The 22,655-nt window shown below is 39.6% G+C and overlaps 1 protein-coding gene across 15 annotated transcripts in view; it reads left to right on the top strand.

Moving 5' to 3' along the window:
• Positions 1-22,655, top strand: part of LOC149263928 (serine/threonine-protein kinase TOR-like) — a 489,849-nt gene that overhangs the window by 356,857 nt on the left and 110,337 nt on the right. For all 15 annotated transcript variants that reach the window (XM_089426946.1, XM_089426940.1, XM_089426951.1 and 12 more), the window contains 6 exons: positions 10,127-10,207; positions 10,288-10,362; positions 10,456-10,522; positions 10,640-10,800; positions 11,061-11,234; positions 11,418-11,546. In XM_089426946.1, coding sequence (XP_089283072.1) covers positions 10,127-10,207; positions 10,288-10,362; positions 10,456-10,522; positions 10,640-10,800; positions 11,061-11,234; positions 11,418-11,546 — 687 coding nt within the window. The remainder of the gene's footprint in view (positions 1-10,126; positions 10,208-10,287; positions 10,363-10,455; positions 10,523-10,639; positions 10,801-11,060; positions 11,235-11,417; positions 11,547-22,655) is intronic.

Raw genomic sequence — 22,655 nt, 5'->3', positions numbered from 1 at the left:
ATGAAGCCCCTAGTATTGCCGATGAAGTCTTGGACATGGGGACCCTGACACTAAATGGGGGTGGCATCTCAACATGATGATCATCATCCTGGATAAGAGCGTGCTCCAACTTCTCTAAATACAACACTCCGTCCTCCAAATTATCCTCCAGATGTTTGTTCCAAACTGTCAAGTCTTTATTCATCTTCACCTCCTCATAGTAATGGGACAAGATTCACAAGTTGTAATCATGCCTTAAACAACATTGGTGGCCTTAAACAAATCATGCCAATAGGGGAGCAAAGCACATTGATTGGTATACCACAATCACAAAGAAACCACAACACTGTTTCATCCACGTCAACCCTCCCACTAATATTAATGAAATCTACTATTTTTTTTAGAATAAGATATTCCGAAAGTTCCAAGAGGAGTCTGTCATAGCTGGTGCCTTGGACCATGGAACTTGGCCATGAAGTCTTTTCCCCTCCGTCCCATCATCATTTACATGACACTTATCAATTGAAGGGTGGACCAAGGACATGTCACTCCCCTTGGGGGCTGGAAACACCTAATAGGGTGGTCTATTAGCCACTCCTACGCAGGGAGGTAACCTTATAACGAGTGCAAAGCCTTGATTCTAGAAGGGGAGCCTTGTTTGAAGTGTCAAGTTGCCCATTACTTGCAAGCTTGGTTCGCTTAGATGTAAAAATGATTAAATGTACCTGATGATGTAGGTGCGAGCACTGGATATTGTGTGTAATTGTTGGGTGGTTCTGCATCCGTGGCTTGGGCAACTTAATTGGGGCTCAAGTCCTTTAAATGATCATATTGACACCCACATGTGAGGCATTGAGAGCCATGGGTCTTTGAGCTGTAGCAGAGAATCATGCATAGCCATGGGCACCTCTAGCATCCACAACATTCCAACACATTGCCCTACATTGAAGACTTGTATGTTGACGCAACTGGACGAGGCATTCCCCCAATCGGCTTAGCACTTCATGAGGGTTGGCCGCTGAATCCAGGGACCAAAGGAGATGGTCTCATACATTAAGACAGGGGAGGGATAACACCACCTTGAGAGCCCTCAACATTGGAGCAGAGACAGGTATTTTGACCTTGTGGAGATCCATGTGACCACTTTTGTGCCCCAAAACCAAAATTGGGGTCCATAGGAGTTTCACGGAGACCTAGGGGCAAACCCCTAGGAGATGATTTTAGAGGGCCTCTACACATTATATGGAACCTTTAGCCCGCAACGCAAGCCCTACGAGGGCTCATGCATGCATGTCATCACCATATCTACCATTTTAGCTCACATGGTGGGTTAGATTTGATTTATTGCATTGGCTACTAGGTTAGCTTGTGACCTAGGCATGTTGTGACACATTGTTTTATTATTTTGGGGTTAGTAGACTAAAATTAAAATTTGAATTCCTCCTCTAAATAGAGGAATCGTTCATCCTCATAACTCATCACATCACACTTGGATTTTCAGTGTTTTTGTGAATTTTGGCCTCTTGTACTTGTGGAGAATTTGGATCTATTGATGCATTTTGATATTTGGAGCTAAATCATTGTGTTTTGGAGCTATTGTTTGGATGAATGGATGGATCTTTTGCATGTTATCTCGTAATTGTACCTAATTGTTGAATATCTTTCTTTTACATGTCTAATGCATGGAATATTGTTGATTCTAGTGTTTGCAATTGTGCCCTAATTTTTTGAAGATATATTGAATGTTATTCTAGATGATCTATTGCATGCATTACTCATACATAACATATGAATGCATGTTCTAGTGGTGATCTTTCATTAACACTCCCATGAAAATTACATTTTTCCATTGCATAGATAATTGCTTGAAGTGTTGGTGCTAGGGCATCAAAATTTTTGGCCTCAATGACTATTTGGCAAATCTAAGATATGATAGACTCCATACTCCTAAGGGATAAGGGACTGGTCCATTTGGTTGATCAAAATCATTTTAAATCCATAATTTCTGTTTCTCTAAATTCGTCCACTTAAAGACTGAGTGAGCTAACTAGGGCTTGGTGGGAATCCCTAGGCAAGGTGAGTTTGTGGGATTAGAGAACCTAAACATCAAGGGGATAACATTTTCCACAAAATCTATCCTTTTGGTGGGCATCCACTTTAATCTTGTCCATAGATTTTCTTGCCCTTGTTGTTTGCCTTATGGGGGAACCCTAATCTAGTTTTGCTTCAACTTAGGGGCTTTTTTAATGGTTTCACGAGCCTTGGACTTGCTAATATAGATTGTTGGAAGCCTTTTCTCCTAGCCTTGACCTTTGGTTACACCAACAATCAATTCATCAATCAAACCCTAGGTGTTGTGCCTCATGAAATATGCCTCTATTAAGAAAGTGAATTGCCTGCAATTGGAGCCTTGAACCTAAATCATGCATTTCTTGTTGAAAGCCTTATTGCGTCACCTTGTGCCCTATTCTTAGAATATCATTTGGTGACCTCACATACCGGGATTCCTCCAATCAGTGAAAATCCGTAAAGCGAAGGGGTTTTGGATGTGGTGACAGTGGGCCACTACCCCATTATTATCTATTGGTCTAGTTTTAGCCTTATAGGGTGCCCCTCTAGGAGGCTTGCTAGATTTTGCGGCGACAAGTCCACCTCCATTATCCACCATGGATACCATCCCTGGACACAAAAATGCCTGTCAAGGCAGAGAGTTATTGCCCACCAAGTGTGAAAATTTCTAAATCTAATACATCAGAAACCCCTCCTGTAATATGTGGTTTATTATCTCCTACTTGTTCTTTACATTAACAAGTTATTTATATGCATAAATATCAAAATAAACACAATTGTAGCCTTCACAAACATACAGATCAACAACTGAAATAAACTGAGACAACACAAGGGAAACCGTTATTTTTGGACAATTGTCCTTGGAAAAACGCAATGTGAGAAAACTGGTGCAACATATAGAGGGTTTTGTTATTAAGCAGATTCTAAATACAACTAGGGTGCTAGAAATGGCTCACCCTTCAGAGAATTCTCTTGGCAACAATACCTCTATCTGGAGACAGATATTCCGGCTGATCAGCAACTAGATGAACGATCCCATATAGTGACTTCGACTATTCCTTGTGATGGACAACGAAAGCTGCTCCACGTACTCTTTCAAATTGTGTGACCCTCATAGGGACTGCATCACCCTCTCTGGCTCTGCGTCAGTGAATCGACTCTCAGTTTGTCCCACTGAATCACCTTAGCGCAGTCTATGAAGCCCTCTGTGTCAACTATGTCAGCCTCTTGGCCCTTTGCATCCTCTGTGCTAGCCTCCTCAGCCTCTGCGTCAACCCTTGTTACCTCTATGCCAACCCTCCAAGGCTTGGACTGCCTCTTCCGACACTCTGCTGCCTCTCTGATATGTATTCCTTGGTCTCTGCCAAGCTGCCCTTCACTGCAACTGATCACTTGTTCGATTTTCTCAGCGAACCACGCCCTAGAAAATCGAACTCTCTGATATCTCAAATTCCTTGGTGTATCTCCAACTGACCCTCAAGCCTCCTCTTATAATTTTCTTGTTGACGATTCAACGACTGAGATTAAGTCCCTAATCAACGATCAAGATTAGATCTGGCTTGATCCTCGTTATTTAGAACTTTCTCACCCATATTATATTAATACACATTAATATTTTAATTTTCCTGAGTTTAGATTTAGAAACCCCATTAAAAATATTAATTATTTTAATATCTCTCCATCCAGGTGGAATTTCCCCAAATGATTTCCTGGTCTTGGAGATCTCATGTGCCTTAGCCTCTGCACCAAATTTCATGGCTAGAGCACATCTGATGCTACCAAAAATCAACACTCCCTCTTAGCGAGGAATGTGCTTTAGTAATGCTTCACCATAGAAACATCACATTGATCCTCCGCACCGGTACTTGTGCTGATGCTTGGCTTGCTACCTCACATCCTCTGCACTGTTGCTCCCTGTATTGCTGCCCATGACATTGCTACTGCCACTGCTACATCTATATTGCAGCTCCCTCTCAAGATGCTGCATCATGCTGCCCATAACACTGCTACTACTAACTGCTGCAATGCAACTCAGTTACTGAGAAGTAAGTAACTGTCTTCTCCCAAATACTGACATCCCGATTAGTCTGGAAGCCTTGTGATGCTGAAGCTGCCTCTATTGCCACTGCGCTGTTGCAAACACCTCTGTGCCTCTCGCACTGCTGCAACCTTCACTGCGCTGCCTCAGATTTCTCCACTCTAGCCCTGCCTTGCTGTTCCACCGCACTTTGCTCCACCCGACACCTGTCATCATGCTACTGTTGTTAAGCGTTCTTGTAGCCAGATGTGATCCATGAATTTGGGCACCTCAAGGATCCTGGCCCTAGTATGTAGTCCTCTTGTGTTAAAATTGTCAACTAGGGTCAAACTCCATGTGGGTCACCTTATTTATGGCAGTTGATATTTTTCCTATATTCCTCTTGTCGAGAGGTGTAGGATTGATCTAAAGATCATCCGATTCCGACAAGTAATTATGGAGATATGAATTTATTTGTATTTACTTGACAAATTGTCAAGGTCGCCTAGCAGCTAAATGTGTGGCACATATGCCCAACAAATCATATAAGTACAAGTGAGGTTGAGTCATAGTTTTAAAAACCGATTACTGGTCTAGCCGGCTGGTTAGGAATCCCGCCGGTCTAAAACAGCCAAAGACCCCGGTTTGAATGCCCATTTCTCCATTTTTTTGCCCTAACCGGTGAAAACCGGCTGGTTTGTATCAAACCGGCCGGTTTTAGGCACACCCACCGTAAAGTTAAAAAAGCATATTTCTGACTGTGTTTTAGGGGTTTTGGGGGGGAACTAAGGGTGTTTCAACCCTAACAATGTTGGCAATTAATGGTAACGTTAAATTTTGGGGGGAAACTAAGGGTGTTTCAACCCTAACAATGTTGGCAATTAATGGTAATGTTAAATTCTTAAAGTAATTAACATATGGAGAAACTAGAATTTTAGATTTCACTCAAAATTCAGCAGACTTAATGGTTTTCAGGATTTCATGGTTTGGGGGTAAACAATAAATGCAATCGGAGCTCCAAATGATGAGCAAAACTCCTGATCTAGATCCCATTGTGTTGGACGATATTGATCCAACATCATAATGGGTGGAGACTGAAGAATCTGTGTTTGACGCTGATTTTGATATCGACATGGCTTTAGCGGGGGATGAAGCAGATTATGTGGTGGCATCAAAACCAGGATCAGTAGCGGCATCAAGGAAAGGCAAAGAACCAATGGAAGTCACTAGTCATGCAGGTCGACAAACTCATGCTTCCATTAGGTCCACTTCTATTGTCATTGGTGGCATTGATACTGAGGTTGCAAATCAGGTTGAGGCATCCTCAGACTCTGAACCAGATGATGTCTATGTAGCTCCTAATGATGATCCTATGTCTAGTGGTGGAGATGAACTTGATGATTGATCATGTGTACACTGTAGACTTGTAGTAGGTCAATGGCCTCATAGCTTGCAACATTGTTTTTGGACTTTATAGGCCATTTAGAGCCTCATTTCTTTTGTATTTTGTTATTTTGTTGATGATATGTATTGCACTCGGTGCCATTTTGATATATTCACCTTTACATGGTATATAAATGAGCAAACTTTGCATATTTTGTCTCTATTAGCTTGGAATCATGGTTTTACATCTTAAAAATAGTTTTGTTTCATTAAAAATTAATTATTTAATGTATTTTTTAAAAACCGGTTCGTTTAGACCAAACCAGTCCCGGTTAGACCGGTTCCGGTCGGTAAACCGGTTCATTAGGTGGACTAGTCCGGTCACCGGTTCCGGTTTTAAAAACATTGGGTTGAGTCATTATCAACTCATCTCATCTCATCTCACATCTCTCTCTCCTACGCGTTAGAAGAGCCTCTCTCTCTCACACGTGTGGCTGAAGAAGGAAGACACTGATTTCTGGTTAGGACAGCGTTGACTTGGGTTGACCTCGCTGCAGGTGGGCAGATTCGATTGCGTTGACCAATGTGGAGACCTTCTGGATTGCGGTTTGGGTTGGGCAGCCTCTCCTAGGGTAGCTACAGTTCTTTTTAGCTCTTTTGACTGGGTTTGACCACTCCTTTGACTTGCTTTGACTGTCAAGAAGCTGCCACAGGCTTGACCAGATGTTGACTGTTGTTTGACTGAGTATTGTGGACTGTTTCGGGCTGCTGAAGTTGGTTGTTGAAGACCGAGTTCTTCAAGGTTGACTAGAAGTCAATCCATGGCTGTTTTGACCAAGTTTGACTTTGCTGATTTAGGGTTTGATGCTGCTATTATAAAATTACAGAATTCTGAATTGTACTATTTCTCTCCGCTGAACTGTTGAAGATTAAAGAAGAATTGATCAAAGGGTTTCTTTGCATTGGGGTTTGTCCCTGGCTAGCTGCCACATCTTGTGTCTCTTGTCTTGGCTTGTTTTCTGTCGATCGTTTAATGTTCTATTTGCACTTTATGTTTATGTGATTGCTAAACAATGGCTAATAAAAAGATTTGAAGTAAACTGCTCTAAGCATAGAACATACCATAATTTAACATCTTGACTACAACTTGATGTCTCCCCACCTCTTCTCTAGAGGTGCGTGAGCACTCATGGCACAGTCGTCATTAGTTTCAACCTCTTTCTCCGCCTTAGCTGGAGCTACCTTTGAATCAAAAGCTTCTCCCTTGCCTTTCTTCCTAGGGCACTGAGATGCATAATGTCCCAGCTCCCCATAGTTGAAGCACTTGACCTTGGAGATGTCCCTTTTCTTCCTCTTCCCTCGCTGTCCTGCAGATGCTAGAGCCGCATCCTCCTCCTCTTCTTTTTTGACTCAGACTCCCTTACGACTACTCCCCGCCTTGATCATCCTCCCGATCTCTTCTTGTCGAAAAGATGCCCACTCCTCCCAACTAGGGAGAGTCGCTCTACCTACATCTCCTCCCAACTGGGGGAGTCGCTCTGCCCAAGATGCTTTGGACAAATGTCTCCCAGTCCTTGGAGACTGCATTCAGAGCAGTCCTGACCATAAACTCTAGATTCAGTGTAGACCCCACGAAAGTAAGCTGGTCCCAAATTTATTGCAACTGAAGGAGGAAGGGATCTATCTCCTCTCCCTCCTTCATCTGATATGACCACAACTGATTCTCCAATAGCATCTTTCGCTACACAGAAGAGCCCTGGTATAAGGTGGTCAGGGTGTCCCACATCTCCTTTGTTATGTTCTTTTCAGCAATATGTGCTATGACATGATCTTTGACCCCGTCTAGGATCATGCACTTCGCCATCGCCTGAGTCTCCTCATACTTCTCATTCTTAGTTGGGTCAACGGGGATAGCTACTACCTTCAAGGCATAGTCCTTGATGCGATGTCTATGCAGGACTGGCAGGATCCTGGCCTTCCAGATGACAAAATTGGAAGCCCTGTCCAATCTGTCTTGATCCCTTAGTCTGTTCATTGCCATCTTTGCTCCTCTTTGGGATTCCCTCTGAGTCCTGATTTCCCTCTTGGAAATCCTATGGCCAATTGTCGAACCGCTCCTCTCCAATCCTCCTTTGCAACTGCAACTTGGATCTGGATTCCTTGGCTAGAAATCCGTCAAGGTAGTGATTTCCTCTACTTTGGTTCCGTCTCTTTCAACATTGTTTTGCACTTGATAGAAACAAGGTCCCACCAGCTCCTCAAATCACAATTTGCACAACTACCTTAGCCCTTGCAATTGAAGAATCTGAGCCCTTCAGACTTTGTGCAATCACGATGAAGGCTGAATCTGCTCCTTCAGTCAACTGCGTCAATCCTACTTGGATGAGAAGGATGACGTGGCTCTGCGTGAGCCTCTTCTGTCTCTCTTTGCCTTTGCGCTGGCCCTTCCCTTGGCTCGAAATGTTGACGCAGGCTCTGCGTCACCCTCTAAGCACTGCGTCACCTCTTCTCTTGCCGCTTCAGCTCTGTAACAACGCTCTCTCGGCACAGCTGCTTCTGTTGCAAATTTTTCAGATTTTTTCCGCTGTTATCTTCAGTCCTCATGTGATCTGCAATCGCTCTGATACCATGTGAAAATTTCTGAATGTAATACATCAGAAACCCCGATTGCAATATTTGGTTTATTATCTCCTACTTGTTCTTTACATTAGCAAGTTATTTATATGCATAAATATCGAAATAAACACAACTGTAACCTTCACAAACATACGGATCAACAACTGAAATGAATTGAGACAACACAAGGAACACAATTATTTTTGGACAATCATCCTCGGAAAAACCCAATGCGGGAAAGCCGGTGCAGCATATAGAGGGTTTTATTATGAAGCAGATTCTGAATACAACTAAGGTGCTAGAAATGTCTCACCCTTAATAGAATTTCTTTGGCAGCAATACCTCTATCCGGAGACAGATATTCCGGCTGATCAACAACTGGATAAATGATCCCACAGTGACTCTAGCTATTCCTTGTGCTGGAAAGCGAAAGCTACTCCATACACTCTCTAGAATTGCGTCACCCTCTTAGGGACTACGTCACCCTTTTTGGGTCTGTGTCAGCCAATCAACTCTTAGTCTGTCCCACTGAATCACCTCAGCGCAATCTTTGAAGCCCTCTATGTCAACTGCGTCAGCCTCTATGGCGTCTACATTAGCCTCTTGGCCCTCTGCGTCCTCTGTGCTGGCCTCCTCAGCCTCTACGTCAACCCTCCAAGGCTCTGCGCTGCCTCTTTTGACACTTTGCTACTTCTCTGATATGTATTCCTCGGCCTCTTGCTGAGCTGCCCCTCACTGCAACTGATCACTTGTTCGATTTCCTCAGCAAACCATGCCCCAGAAAATCGAACTCACTGATCTCTCAAGTTCCTTGGTGTGTCTCCAACTGACCCTCAAGCCTCTTCCTATACTTTTCCTGTTGACAACTCTACGACCGAGATTAAGTCCCTAAGCAAAGGTTAAGATTAGATCTGGCTTGATCCTCCTTATTTAGAACTTTCTCACCCATATTATATTAATACACATTAATATTTTAATTTTCCTAAGTTTAGACTTAGGAACCCCATTAAAAATATTAATTATTTTAGTATCTCTCCATGTGGGTGGAATTTCCCCAAACAATTTCTGGGTCTTGGAGAGCTCATGTGCTTTAGTCTCTCCACCAAATTTCATGGCTAATGCTACCAAAAATCAACACCAAGGGGAAGTTATTAGAGTCATAAAACTAGGTACAATGAAAATGAAGCTAAGAAGACTGATCATGACCATCCACCATTGGGATCTAGGATACACTTTTACACTTCATCCCACATGGCCTTATGTGGCTATAAATTGCACACATTTGGGCTTACAAATGCTATGGTGAAGACTCAAAAGTTTTGGAGTACCCCTACTGAAAGAGGTAACCATATCTAGGCAAAATGATGGATGAATAATGATAGGGGAAAGACATCTAAGGAAGCCATCAGGAAAATACACCACCAAGATAGAGGACACCACAACCAAGAAAAAAACTTGAAGAGTGCAAGATAAAGTGATAGGAAAATTTTCCAGCAATAATCAATCATGGAGTAGCACTTGCAACAACATGAATACACATAACATGCAGGTGAGGCTACCTCCATCAATGATACAAAATATGGCCAATAAATTTGATAAACTGAAGTGAGCAGAAAACATGAAAATGATACTGATGGGTTGTCTTGTAAGAATATCACCTCCCCCCTTGGTGGGCCAAGGGTTAGGTAAAGCATGAGGGTAGCACCAGAACACATGCCCCTAGATCTGCAACTAGTACACAGAAAGTCCATGGGTGTCATCATGCAAGGTGTCATGAGCTGGTCCTCAGACACCCCATACAATATATGATGTAACATGATGGACAACAATGACTTAACCCTTTCTGTGCCCCCTTCTCTTGCTATCTGATGTTGATTACGGAAGGATTAGGGATGAATTATTTTAGGTCCTCTGCTCATTTTCTTTGTCAAGCATATTACAGTTTTATTCCTTTACCACAACTCCCAGTGCTTTGTATATCAGTATAGTAAAGGTTGGGTACCTTATATTGGCATTTTCAACAATGGTGACTTGATTGACAATATTGTTTTATCCTGACAGGCCTATGGTCGAGAATTACAGGAGGCTCATGAATGTTGTATGAAATATCGAAGAACTGGGAAAGAAGCTGAACTCACTCAGGTATTTGGGATAAAATTTCCTTAGAATTATCTAATTTATTCTAATTATCTAATTATTTAATTTTTCATTCTCCCTTTCAGGCATGGGATCTATATTATCATGTTTTCAAGCGTATAAACAAACAACTTATTAGTCTTACCACATTAGAACTACAGGTAATGGGTTTGTGTCAATTTACTTAGTGTACTACAGGTGTGATCTATTTTTTGATATGCTTTTCTCTGGTACTTACGAGTATAAAATTGCAGTATGTTTCTCCAGAATTACTTTCTGCTCGTAATCTGGAATTAGCTGTGCCGGGAACATATCGTGCAGGTGAGTATATCATTTACTCTGTTTTGGATATAATGTGCATGTTTTTTTGGTGTATGAACATGCTTTTAATGTTCCACACTCACAATTTTTTGTTGATCATTTCTTTACTGGAAGCAGGATCTCCAGTGGTGACAATTGTGGGTTTTGCTCCACAGTTACTTGTCATAACATCAAAGCAACGCCCCCGAAAGTTGACCATCCATGGAAGTAATGGTGACGATTATGCTTTTCTGCTCAAGGGTCACGAAGATCTGCGACAAGATGAGCGTGTCATGCAGGTTTGTAATATATGATCACATTTAATTATGATGGTCAGGATTATTCCTCTTTGCTTCTGGACAATTGATACTGTTAGTTTCTGGTTGATGCCTGTAGGATATCAATTTTTTAATTTTATAGCGTTTAACATGCTCCATTATCCAACTTGGTCTGTAAAACCCACATTTTTATATTAATAAAATTGAAATCATTAAAATCTGCCTGGTCAATATCTGCATATGATTTTATTAACAAGGTAAAAGCTGTTGGATTTGAACAGCTGTTTGGTCTAGTGAACACTTTGTTGGCAAATGCACCACAAACTGCAGAGAAAGATCTCTCTATTCAACGATATTCCGTGATTCCGTTGTCTCCAAATAGTGGTTTGATTGGTTGGGTTCCTAATTGTGATACTCTCCATCACCTTATTCGTGAATATAGAGATGCAAGAAAGGTACGTAGACTTTTCTGATGTTTTCAATATTCTGTAGTTCATATGTGATTCTCTTGATTGTGATATGTCTATTGGACCCTAGTTTAGGCTCCACTGAATTCCTTAAATGTATGAATTACTATAATATCATTAGAAAAGGTTAATTGTAATCTTAATGTATAATGCATTTATGTTTGCAATCAGATGTTTGTGAATATGGAACATCGTTTGATGCTAGCATTTGCTCCGGATTATGAACATTTGCCACTAATAGCCAAAGTTGAAGTCTTTGAGCATGCTCTGCAGAGTACCGAGGGCAATGATTTGGCAAAGGTCAGTATCTGTAAGTCCAAAGATTCTGCATGAAATATTATAGTATATGTTTAAGCTGCACACTTAGTGTTAGAACGTAGGATAGAAAAAGGTAAACCTTGTGAAATGCTTGTTCTTTCATTTAGTTTTTTCTAAAATTGCATATCTGCTGTGTGCTTTCCAAACTAAAATTTTAATAACAGAAGTCACTGATTTTTGGAGATGTGACGAAAAATCGCGTTTTTTTTCTGCCAGCCGATTTTTTGGCCCAAAAAAATCATGATTTTTTCCATTGGCGATATTTTCCTATTTTTTCCCATTTTTCCAATTTTTTTTTCCAATTTTTCCTGATTTTTCCTGATATTTTCCGATTTTGAAAAAATGAATGTATTTTGTATTTTCTAATGTTTGCCACCGTTGACCATTTTTTGTCGATTTGTTCGCTGATGTTTCCTAAAAGATGCTTTTTGAACCCTTGCTCATTTTTTGCCGATGCCAATTTTTTCAACAATGATATAGATTATGTAATTTGCTGCCTTTCTTTTTTCACTTTTTACTTTTTCCCTTTTCAATGGTGGACATGTTGCTGGAGGGAGATACTAGTGATTGCATATGATCGAGAATCTTGCAATAGGAAAATGCAATCCATATGTATACAGTATAGAGCGATAGAGATCACAGTATACAGTAAAAGAAGAGACGAGACAAATATTTAGGCAGCAACTAGGCCAAAACCCACAAGTGGAAAACCCAACAATCTTTCCTTATGAGGGAGAATTCAGTTCCGCAAATGTACATCAGAATATTCCAAACAAGATTCCAATTTTCTGATCTCAATATTGCCAAGTCAAACTAGTCAAAGGAGAGATAAAACAGTCAACGTTGGTCAAAGTCAACTCTGCAACAGAAGGGCCGATTTTTGGCCTGAGGTAGCTCTGAACAGGTGGGCTGAAATTCAGTCAAAATCTCAGTCAATGATCACAGGCAAAATATCAGTCAAATCTCAGAGTTGACCTGCGGTCATCGAGCCAAAAACAGAAGCAAACTTTTGGTCAACGGTCAACGATCACAGAAAGTTTCAGCCTCCAAAACCAGTGAAAGTCTCAGTCAAACAGAAGCAGATTCTCCCAAGTCAATGCTGGTCAAATAATAGATGAGAGAGCTGGTGAACGCAGAACCAATGTTGCACGAAGCGGGGACGAAACGGGAACGTTTTTTGGAAGCGGGGACGTGGAAGCGTCATTTTCCAAAAATCAAGGAAGCGAAGCGTCTGCTATATATATATATATATTTATATTTTTTTGCATTTATACTCAAAACAAATATCCCAAATACCAAAGTAGTTGTAGAAGACATGAAAACATGCATATTTTTGCATAAATCAAGATAGATATGGCATCCATGATTACATTGTAGTTACTAGTATGTACATCAATGATTAATTATTTGAACATCAACCATCTATATTCTAGCAATTACAAACATACATCAAATTTTCAAGCATATTATAAAACATAAAACATAGAGCATATTATGATTTATCTAGCAAGTGAGCAACTGTCAACATTTGTCATGTCCAAAATTCAAATAATAATGTTTACAAAATATGTCACTTGGTCACCGCCAAGACAAAAAAGGTTCAAATTCACAAGCCTGCAAGTCTAATGATTAATCTATGACAAAAGTAGTAAATTGTGAATATATCTACTAATCTCTCCTCCCTCCACCACAAAGAGAACGTGGCAGCGGGCCTCCACGTGGTGGCAATTAAGAAGATGGTGCCTGTGGAAGTTGTGGCACTGAAATTGATGAAGACGAACCCCCTGTTGTTGGTGTTGAACCATGGAACCTAGGAACCAAGGGACCAGATGGGGGTGGCATCTCAACACGATCATCATCATCCTAGAATCGCTCAAAAAATTCATACAAAAAAAACACAAGTTAACAAAAAAAATTAAAAACATGAATTAGAGAAATGCTTTATAAGGAAAATTCATACCACAATGGACATACTTGGATAAGAGCATCATCTAATTGCTCTAATTGCAACACGCCATCCTCCAAATTGGGCTCCTCTGGATTCTTGTCCCAAATCTTAAGGTTTTTATTAGTCTTTGCATCATCACAGTAATGGGACAACAATCGCAAGTTGTAATGAACATAAACCAAGGTCTCTGCCCGGTCTAAACTCAACTTGTTCCTTTTAACACTGTGGATGAAAGAATAAGAGCTCCAACACCTTTCTGCAGAAGAAGTGTTTACCACCTGTGATAGCACTCGTAATGCCAAAGTTTGTAGAAGTAGAGTAGCCCCTCCATGCATGTTCCACCACTCAAGAGAAGAAAAAGTCTCTCGATCTCTAATTGCATGCATGCTCCCAAATGGACCAATGTTAAGCGTATAGTTGCTCAACTGTCTCTGTACCATGGCAGCCTCCTCCTCATCAGGGACTAATTTACGCAATGCAATCATATATTTTTTGTGAACCTCTTGATCTTGGTGTGGTTTTCTCTTGCTTCCCCCCAGGTGCTGGTGTTGAAAGCCATGATGGATGATAGTATTTATGTGTCAAAACATATGCTAATGCATGCAATGGAACATTTAGCATTTCCCATCGGTTTTCCACCTCTGCACGAATATAATTGTACAAGGTGATATCTCTAGGCTCAACAATGTCTTTAATCTGCCCCAACATGCTATCCATTCGCTCATACACCTCCCCAATTATTGGTCGATCTGAATCTCCAAACTTGATCATGTAATAAATTGGTTTGGTGAATTGCAAAACATATTTAACCTGTGACCAAAAGTACATGTCAAGAATAGTGTCCTTGGCTGCATTAGCACCATCTTTATCAGTGTTAATTTGATCCCATGTTTCAGCACACACCATATTAGTTAAAGTTTGTCTCACCTTCACTAGCCGCCTAAAGGTGAGGTAATAACTGGAAAATCTTGTCTTTGCAAGTTTAAGCAACTGCAACTTGGAGGAAGTGCCATAGAAGTAGTTTACCCTTGTATGCCTTGTGATGAATTTAATGAGTTGCTTCCGTCTCCTGTAAAGCTCATTAATCCACCCACATTCTTTATGCTTCACAATATCATGCATCAAAAGGTTCAATGTGTGAACCAGGCACCTAGACCAAAAGATGTGTGTATGAGTATGCTCAATAATTTTTCTTGCTGCCTTACAATTTGCTGCATTATTTGTGATCACTTGAACCACATTATTCTGACCAACATCTTTGATTGATTGCAATAGGAGATCTGCAATGTTTTGTAAAGATGCATTGATGGAGGAGGAGTCATGACATGTAATAAATACTGCACCACTAGCAGAAACACCAAGAACATTTATCAAATGTTGGTTTCTAATATTTGTCCACCCATTTGATACAATGGATACCCCACAATCTACCCACTCATTTGTAAAACGTGTCAAAGCTCTTTGAACCTTTGCTTTTTCTCTTTCTAATAACATTGTTCTAGCTTTCTCATAGTTGGGGGACTTGTATCCTTTTGGGGCTTCATTGATGGCCTTTACCCTTTCATGCCAATAGGGAGAGCGAAGCACATTGAATGGTACATCGCAAGCACAAAGAAATCAGACTATCTTTCCATTCACATCATCCCTCCTAGCAACATTAAGGAAATCCCCTATTGTTCTTTTACCTCTAGAGCTTCCAGAAATACCATGAGGAGATGAGCTACCAAATCTAGAGGTTGCACTTGATTCAGAATGAGTTTTTTGTTTCTTGCTTTTTTGTTGTGCAACCTCCTTTATTTGGATGTATTTTCTTCTTTGTTCAGATGAAATGTTTGGGCAAATTTGTATCCCCACAACACCCTTTTTATCATCACTGTCCATCACCCAACAAAGATGCCTGCTCACATGGGTATATGAACCACTAAATGGTTTTCCTCGATGACAACCATGAGGGCACAAAAATTTGTAGCTTCCACCACCCCTTCCCCTTTCAAGTTTGGTCACATAGTTCCACAAGGGTGTTAATGCAGCTTTCCCCTCTAGTGTTTTAGTTTCCCTTTCAGGTTCAACTTCATCCCCTTCCTCTTCAAACCCTTCCTCCTCATCATACATTGGGTCAATCATATTGGGACCACTGTCCTCTTGTTCTTCTTCCCTTTTATTCCTACTCCCCCTTGCCATCATTAAAACCAAAAGTGGAATGATACATAGAAGCTGAAAGAACACCATATTGGAATATGGATATAGGTGGTGGACAACCTACAAGTAAATGAGCAAATAGAAAAAATGGGAAAGCGTAGGAGAGGGAGGAGAAAAATACAAAAAAATGTCAAAAAAATAAGGGACTTTGGGGTTTGCACTTACCTCTTTAGCTCTTGTAGATGAAGTCCTCCAAGCTCCTACTCCAAGTTCCTCCTCCTTCTCCTAGCTCCTCCTCTTTCACTCCTCCAAGCTCTCCTCTCTTCTCTCATAAACTCAAAGTGAGAAAATGAGAGATGAATGGGGGCTTTAATCCCTTCATTCCTCACCCTAAATTTTCAATTTCCTCTTAGCTAGGGAGGTACTTTTCATTCTCTCTCTCAAGATCAATCTCCCCGACCAATTCATAGGTCTCTTAGCAACACCACAAGGGAGAGGTCAAATGTACAAGTCTTTCTCTCTTTCAAGATCAATAACCCCGACCAATCCATAAGTCTCCCTACAATAATCAAAGGGAGAGATCAAATGTACAAGTCTCATCATAAGGAAAGATACATAGCATCCAACACATCCCATAAGTCAAAACCCAATGGCATCAAGGTCAGTGCCCAACTGACCATGGGATCAATCAATGAGGCCAAACTCTCCAACCATATGCAATGGTTTCTCAGTCAAGCACAATGACCCAAGATCATGCACATGGTCCATCTCCCTGACCATAAACAAGGTCTCTTAGTCCTCGATCCAAGAGGAATCCCTATCTCAATCCTCGACTATATAGTCTCTTAGTCAAATGACCCAAGGGAGAGAATCTCAAAATCAGTGTCCCCGACCAAGCTAGTCTCTTAGTCTTCATGACCCAAGGGATCACTCTATGCCTCAAAACCAAGCTCTCCGACTAGACTCATTGTTCTCTCGGTCAACTGACCTAAGGGGGTGACAATCTTTCCGACCATAATATATGGTCTTTGAGCTACAACCCAAGTAAGATTGTCAATCTTATAATGCTATACAATTAGTGCTCCCTCCCTCCCAAAGGGATTCTCAACAACTCCAAGTTGTTTTTTGAAATAAGCAAACTTCATATAGGACAATGGCTCCGTCAAAACATCAACAATCTGCTCATTAGTAGGGACATATTTGAGCCTCACAGCTCTTTGCTGGACAATATTCCAGACGTAATGATACTTGATCTCAATGTTCTTCAACCTCTCAAGAAAAGATGGGTTCTCAAAAAGCTGCACACAACTTGGATTATCACAATACACAATGGTCGATTCCAACACTTGATCAAACAAACCAGAAAACAACTTTCGAAACTACACAACTTCACAACAGGTTAAACATGCAACTATATACTCAGCTTTAGTTGTACTCAAATAAATAGAAGTTTGCTTCTTACAGACCACAAAATCATAGCAGAGCCCAAGCTAAAATAGAAACTAGAGGTGCTCTTTCTATCATCAGAGCTTCCAACCCAATCAACATTAGTAAAACCATGTAGCTGTCATTTTCCATCAGAAACATATCTCAAACCTTAATCAATAGTGCCGCATAGATATCTCAATGTATGTTTTGCTGCAACGTAGTGCACATGTCGTGGCTCAACGTGTTCACATCATGGCAAATATCGGGTCTAATGTTCACAAGATAGTTCAATGGGCCAATCAATTTGTGATACATATAATGATAAATCAGTTCAGAATGACAGTGACATATCTTCTTCAAATTTGTCACCATTAGAGTGTCCATGGACTTGCAGTCCATCATGCCAAATTTTTGAAGGATCTTAATAGTGTACTTGCATTGTCCAACAAAGATTCCATCAGGTTTTCCTAGATTTCCAATCCCAAATAGTAATGCACAAGACCAAGATCCGTCATCTCAAATTCAGAGATCAACTCCCTCTTACACTGGACAATGAGAACTTCAACCCTTGTCAGAAACAAATCATTTACATATGACAACAAAATCAAGGGCTCACCTTCTACAAATTTGAAGTACAAATTCGGATCAACATCGCTCTTTTTGAAACCAAGGCTCAATAAATAGTTATCAATGCAAGAATACGATGCACGAGGAGACTGCTTATGCACATAAAAGGCTTTCTTCAATTTGCAAACATGTGTTTCTCTATCATGAATCTGAAAGATTCAACACTGCTCAATATAAACTTCTTTTTCAATGACTCCATTTAGAAAGGTAGTCTTGACATCCATTTGATGCAATTTCCAACCTACAATAGAAGCAAAAGCAATGAGAGATTTAATAGAAGCATACCTAGAAACGGGAGCAAATATGTCTTCATAATCCTCTTCTTCTTTTTGGGAGAATCCTCAGGCCAAAAGTCTTGCCTTGTACTTCTTAATACTTCCATTAGGTACATGTTTGATTTTGTAGATCCATTTTTATGACACAACAAATTTCCCTTCAGGTCATGGTACGATTTCCCAAACATCATTCTTCAATATAGAATGGTACTCTTCAATCATAGCATCTTTCCAAACTTGATTCTCAACTGCTTCTTCATATGTGGATTGCTTGTACTCAATGATCTTACACATCATTGCTGCATAACCTGAATACTTATTTGGGCTCTTTCTTTTCCTGAAGGTCCCACAACGTGCAGCATGTCCTTTAGCTTCCTAAAATGTTCTTTCAAGCCAAGAAGGTCTCTTTCTAGTCTTAGGTCAAGTGGCTCTTGGAGAGTCAACAAATTCATGATCATCAAATTCTTCATGAGGATCTTGTTCCTTAGGTTTAGGTTCTTTAGATTTCAATTCCACATTATTTGGAGCCACCTACATCTCATCATCAGAGTCCAAGTGTGATCTCTTGGACTTCTAGAATGCAACATCCTCATTAGAAATAACATCTATGCAAGTTTCAATAGAATGTTGTCTTGAAACATAGACCCTAAAGGCCTTCGAATTTTCACTATAGCCAACAAAAGTTCCTTTCTTCCGGAAGGTTCCAACTTCGTTCTTTTCTCCTTGGGCACATGGACATAAATAGGACAACCAAAAATTCTTAAGTGTTCAACATTGGGTCTCTCACTTGTGAAGACTTCTTTAGGAGTCTTGTAATCCAATATTCGATGTGGACATCTGTTTTGAACATAAACAGTTGTCCTTGAAGCTTCTCCCCATAGAAACATTGACAAATCTTGATCATGAAGCATCTCCTTGGCAACTTCCGTAATGGTCCTATTCTTCCTTTCGACAATTCCATTTTCTTGAGGATAGTAGGGAGCTATCAGCTCATTCTTAATTCCAACATCCTTGTAGAAGGCAATCAATTCGTTGGATACATACTCTCCTCCATTGTTAGACCTTAAAGTTTTGATTCTTCTTCCTATAGCATTTTCAACTTGCGCTTTTAATTATTGAAAGTTCTCAAATAATTCATCTTTGTATTTCAAGAAATAAATCCATGTTTTACGATAATAGTCATCAATGAAGGTGACATAGTACATATGACCACCCAAGGACTTGTCATACATAGGTATTAGGCCCACAAACATCATAATGCACAAGATCCAAGATTCGTTTGGATCTACTATCACTGCTAGTACATTGTCATATTCTTCCTTTTGACAATTCCATTTTCTTGAGGATAGTAGGGAGCTATCAGCTCATTCTTAATTCCAACATCCTTGTATAAGGCAATCAATTCCTTGGATACACACTCTCCTCCATTGTTAGAGCTTAAAGTTTTGATTCTTCTTCCTATAGAATTTTCAACTTGTGCTTTTAATTCCTGAAAGTTCTGAAATAATTCATCTTTGTATTTCAAGAAATAAATCCATGTTTTACGATAGTAGTCATCAATGAAGGTGACATAGTACATTTGACCACCTAAGGACTTGTCATACATAGGTATTAGGCCCACAAACATCAGAATGCACAAGATCCAAGATTTGTTTGGATCTACTATCACTGCTAGTACATTGTCCTTTAACATTTTTGCCAAGGGCAGATCCCTTGCAAACTCCATCATGTTCAATTTTGATCTCAGGTACACCTTTAGCAAAATATTTCATTCTAGACAATGCTTTATAATGAACATGACCGTACCTTCAATGCCATAGCTCACAAAGATCAATGGTGTTGTGTAACAAGGCTTGAATAGATCGACCAAGGAGATGATATAGTCCTCCAATTCACACACCAATGACCTTGGCAGATTCAAAGGAGGAGTCCCTCTTCCATACTAGAACTTGTCCATCAATGAATGCAATTCTATACCCTTTGTATTCAAGAGATGAAATGGACAACAAATTCTTCTTCAAACTAGGAACATATAAAATATTGTTAATAGATACATTACCTCCCGATTCCAATTGGAAGGATGACGAGCTAGTGCCCTTGACTTCGTATTTGCCATTATCTCCAAGCTCAACCCTTTGAGCTATCTTCTTTTCAACCAATTTAGAGAGGTTCTCAGGACTTCCGATCATGTGCCTCGAGGCACCACTGTCCACCAACCATATTTCATCATGACTTGCAATGGAACCTGTAAAAGTAGAATAGAATGAATATTCATCATCAAAATCTCTCTTTTTATGCTTCCTCCTATGTGAGGGTTCATTAAGGTCAACGACAGAAGCATGGTGCTTCCCTTTCCTCCTTCGATGATCATCCCTTCGAGGATCATTCTTTTGAGGGAAATTATTTCGATAGTGACCATATGCTTGGCAACGAAGGCATTGAACATTTTGTTGAATTTTGTAGCTATGATCAGTCTTCATAATATTATTTTGTACTTATTGAAATATGAATTATTTTTGCAGAAATAAAATCTATATGAAGCATGTTCTTCATGCTTGCAAGAAAACAAAATTATTTATTTGTATGCTCATTAATAGCAGGAAAATGATTTTTTTTGAATTTAAGTTTTTCCCTCAATAAAGATCAAGTCGGCCCTCCAGGGATCATGTCGGCCTGCCCAAAAGATGTGACCTTTCGCATATACAAACAACTATAAATATAACCTATTTGCTTTCCAAAAAGGCACAATCTCTTCTATCATTGAACTTCTTGTTGTTGAAGCCATGATTGTTGTTGAAATTGGACCTTGAGCATCTCTCTTCTTCGAATAGTCTCTGGCATAGTGACAATGCTTGTGACAATTGAAGCATTCAATATTCCTTAACCTTCTACTTTAGTCCTTTGATTCAGGGGCATGCTTTCTTGAACCAAATGGTCTCCTTGCTTTTCTCTTCTTTCCTTGAGCAACAAATGTAGAGGGTTCTCCTTCATGCTTTTGAATCCTCTCTTTGGAGATCATCCTGGTTTCTTCTTGAGTACATTTGCCAATGAGCTCATCAAATATGGGTAACTCATCATTATTGCTAATAGTAGTAATGAAAGTTTCCCAAATAGGAGGAAGACCTTGAAGAGTGAGCAATACCAACTCTCTATCAAATATAGGCTCACTAACAATTTTATGAATATTTTAATTTATTATTAATATTATTATTTAATTAATGTTTATTTGATGAATATTTTATTCATAACAAACAATTTGCAATTTATCCCTTAGATGGGATACCCTCATGACATAGGACTGCACAGATTCCCCTTTGGTCATCTTCAATTCCTTGAGTTTATTCTTCAAAGAGAGGATATGATTCAAGTTGTTGACCTCATACATCCCAACCATATTATCATAGATGTCCTTAGACATTTTCAATTTTCCAACATAAACAAGCAAATTATCTTGTAAGGAATCAATAAGAATTTTCATAGCTTTGATCTCACCTTTCTTTTACTTGGACTTGGTAGCAGCAGGAGCATTCTCCAGAGGCTCAATAACTTTTCCTTCCACATATTCCAGGACATCATTTTCATCTAATATCACTTCCAACCAATGTTGCACTAATCGTTATCGGGATTAATTCGACGTGGGGAAAAAATCGGAAAAAATCGTAATAATCGGAAAAAAATCGGTAATAATTGGGAAAAATCATTTGGTACAAAAATATTCAATTTTTTTAATATCTAAACCATCTACAACATAAAATAAATACATTGACACATAAATATGATAAAAGAACTAATATATAAGATGTTTAATATCATTTCTAGTGCTAAAATCACACATAACAGTGAATCATGTCCTGAATAGTAAGTCCTGACCCCTGAGTCCCAACTCAACCTCAAAATATCAACAAAAAATATAATCATGTATCTAATATCATGAGTCATAATGTCATATACAATGAAATGAACCAAATAACTGAAGTCTAATACTACTGATTTCCTTTGCCCCTCTAGATGTAGATGTCGATGGAGTTGGCAGTGGACTCTGTTGTGCTCTAGAAGCTAAAGAACTAGGAACTACAAGAGGTAGACCATGTCCTCTACTTGTGACAGGGGTAGCTTGGGTTACCTCCTCCTCATTAAAAAAAAAATCGAAAAAATCAGCTAAAAAAAAATTTTCCGATTAAATCGCCTGATTTTATCTTTTTTTTTTTTTTGAAAAAATCGCGATTAAACGATTTAATCGCAATTTTTTCCCGATTAGTGCAACACTGCTTCCAACCCCATCTTCCAAGCAACAAAATTTGATGAGTCTCCCAACTTCTTAGAATTCTTGAGGTAAGAGGTAGACTTCTTGACCAAGTCAAATAGGTTCCTTCAAGTTCTTCCAAAGATGATTGCTTTTGTCTCCTGTCTCTTGATTCCTTGGGCTTGTTTTCACCTTAGCTTTGAAACCATGTTAATTTTCCACTGTTCTATTTTAGCCCACTTCTTTTCTTCAATTATCAATCAAATTTAATCTTCCAGTGGTAGATAGCAATTGTAGATAGAATAGTAAATGCAATGTACAATAGAAGACAATTAAGAGCAAAAAGAGACACGAGGATTTGGTCAAAGACCAAGGAAAAACCCCAAAGGGGGCAAAACTCTTTCAAATTCTTCTTCTTAGTAGATTGTCAT

This window comes from Pinus tabuliformis, chromosome 6, assembly GCF_031772625.1.
Source record: "Pinus tabuliformis cultivar Carrire ecotype Pingquan chromosome 6, CPIR1, whole genome shotgun sequence".
In the NCBI taxonomy this organism is placed as follows: Eukaryota; Viridiplantae; Streptophyta; class Pinopsida; order Pinales; family Pinaceae; genus Pinus; species Pinus tabuliformis.
Note: the sequence above shows the minus strand (reverse complement) of the source record. Positions and strands in the feature narration are given on the sequence as shown.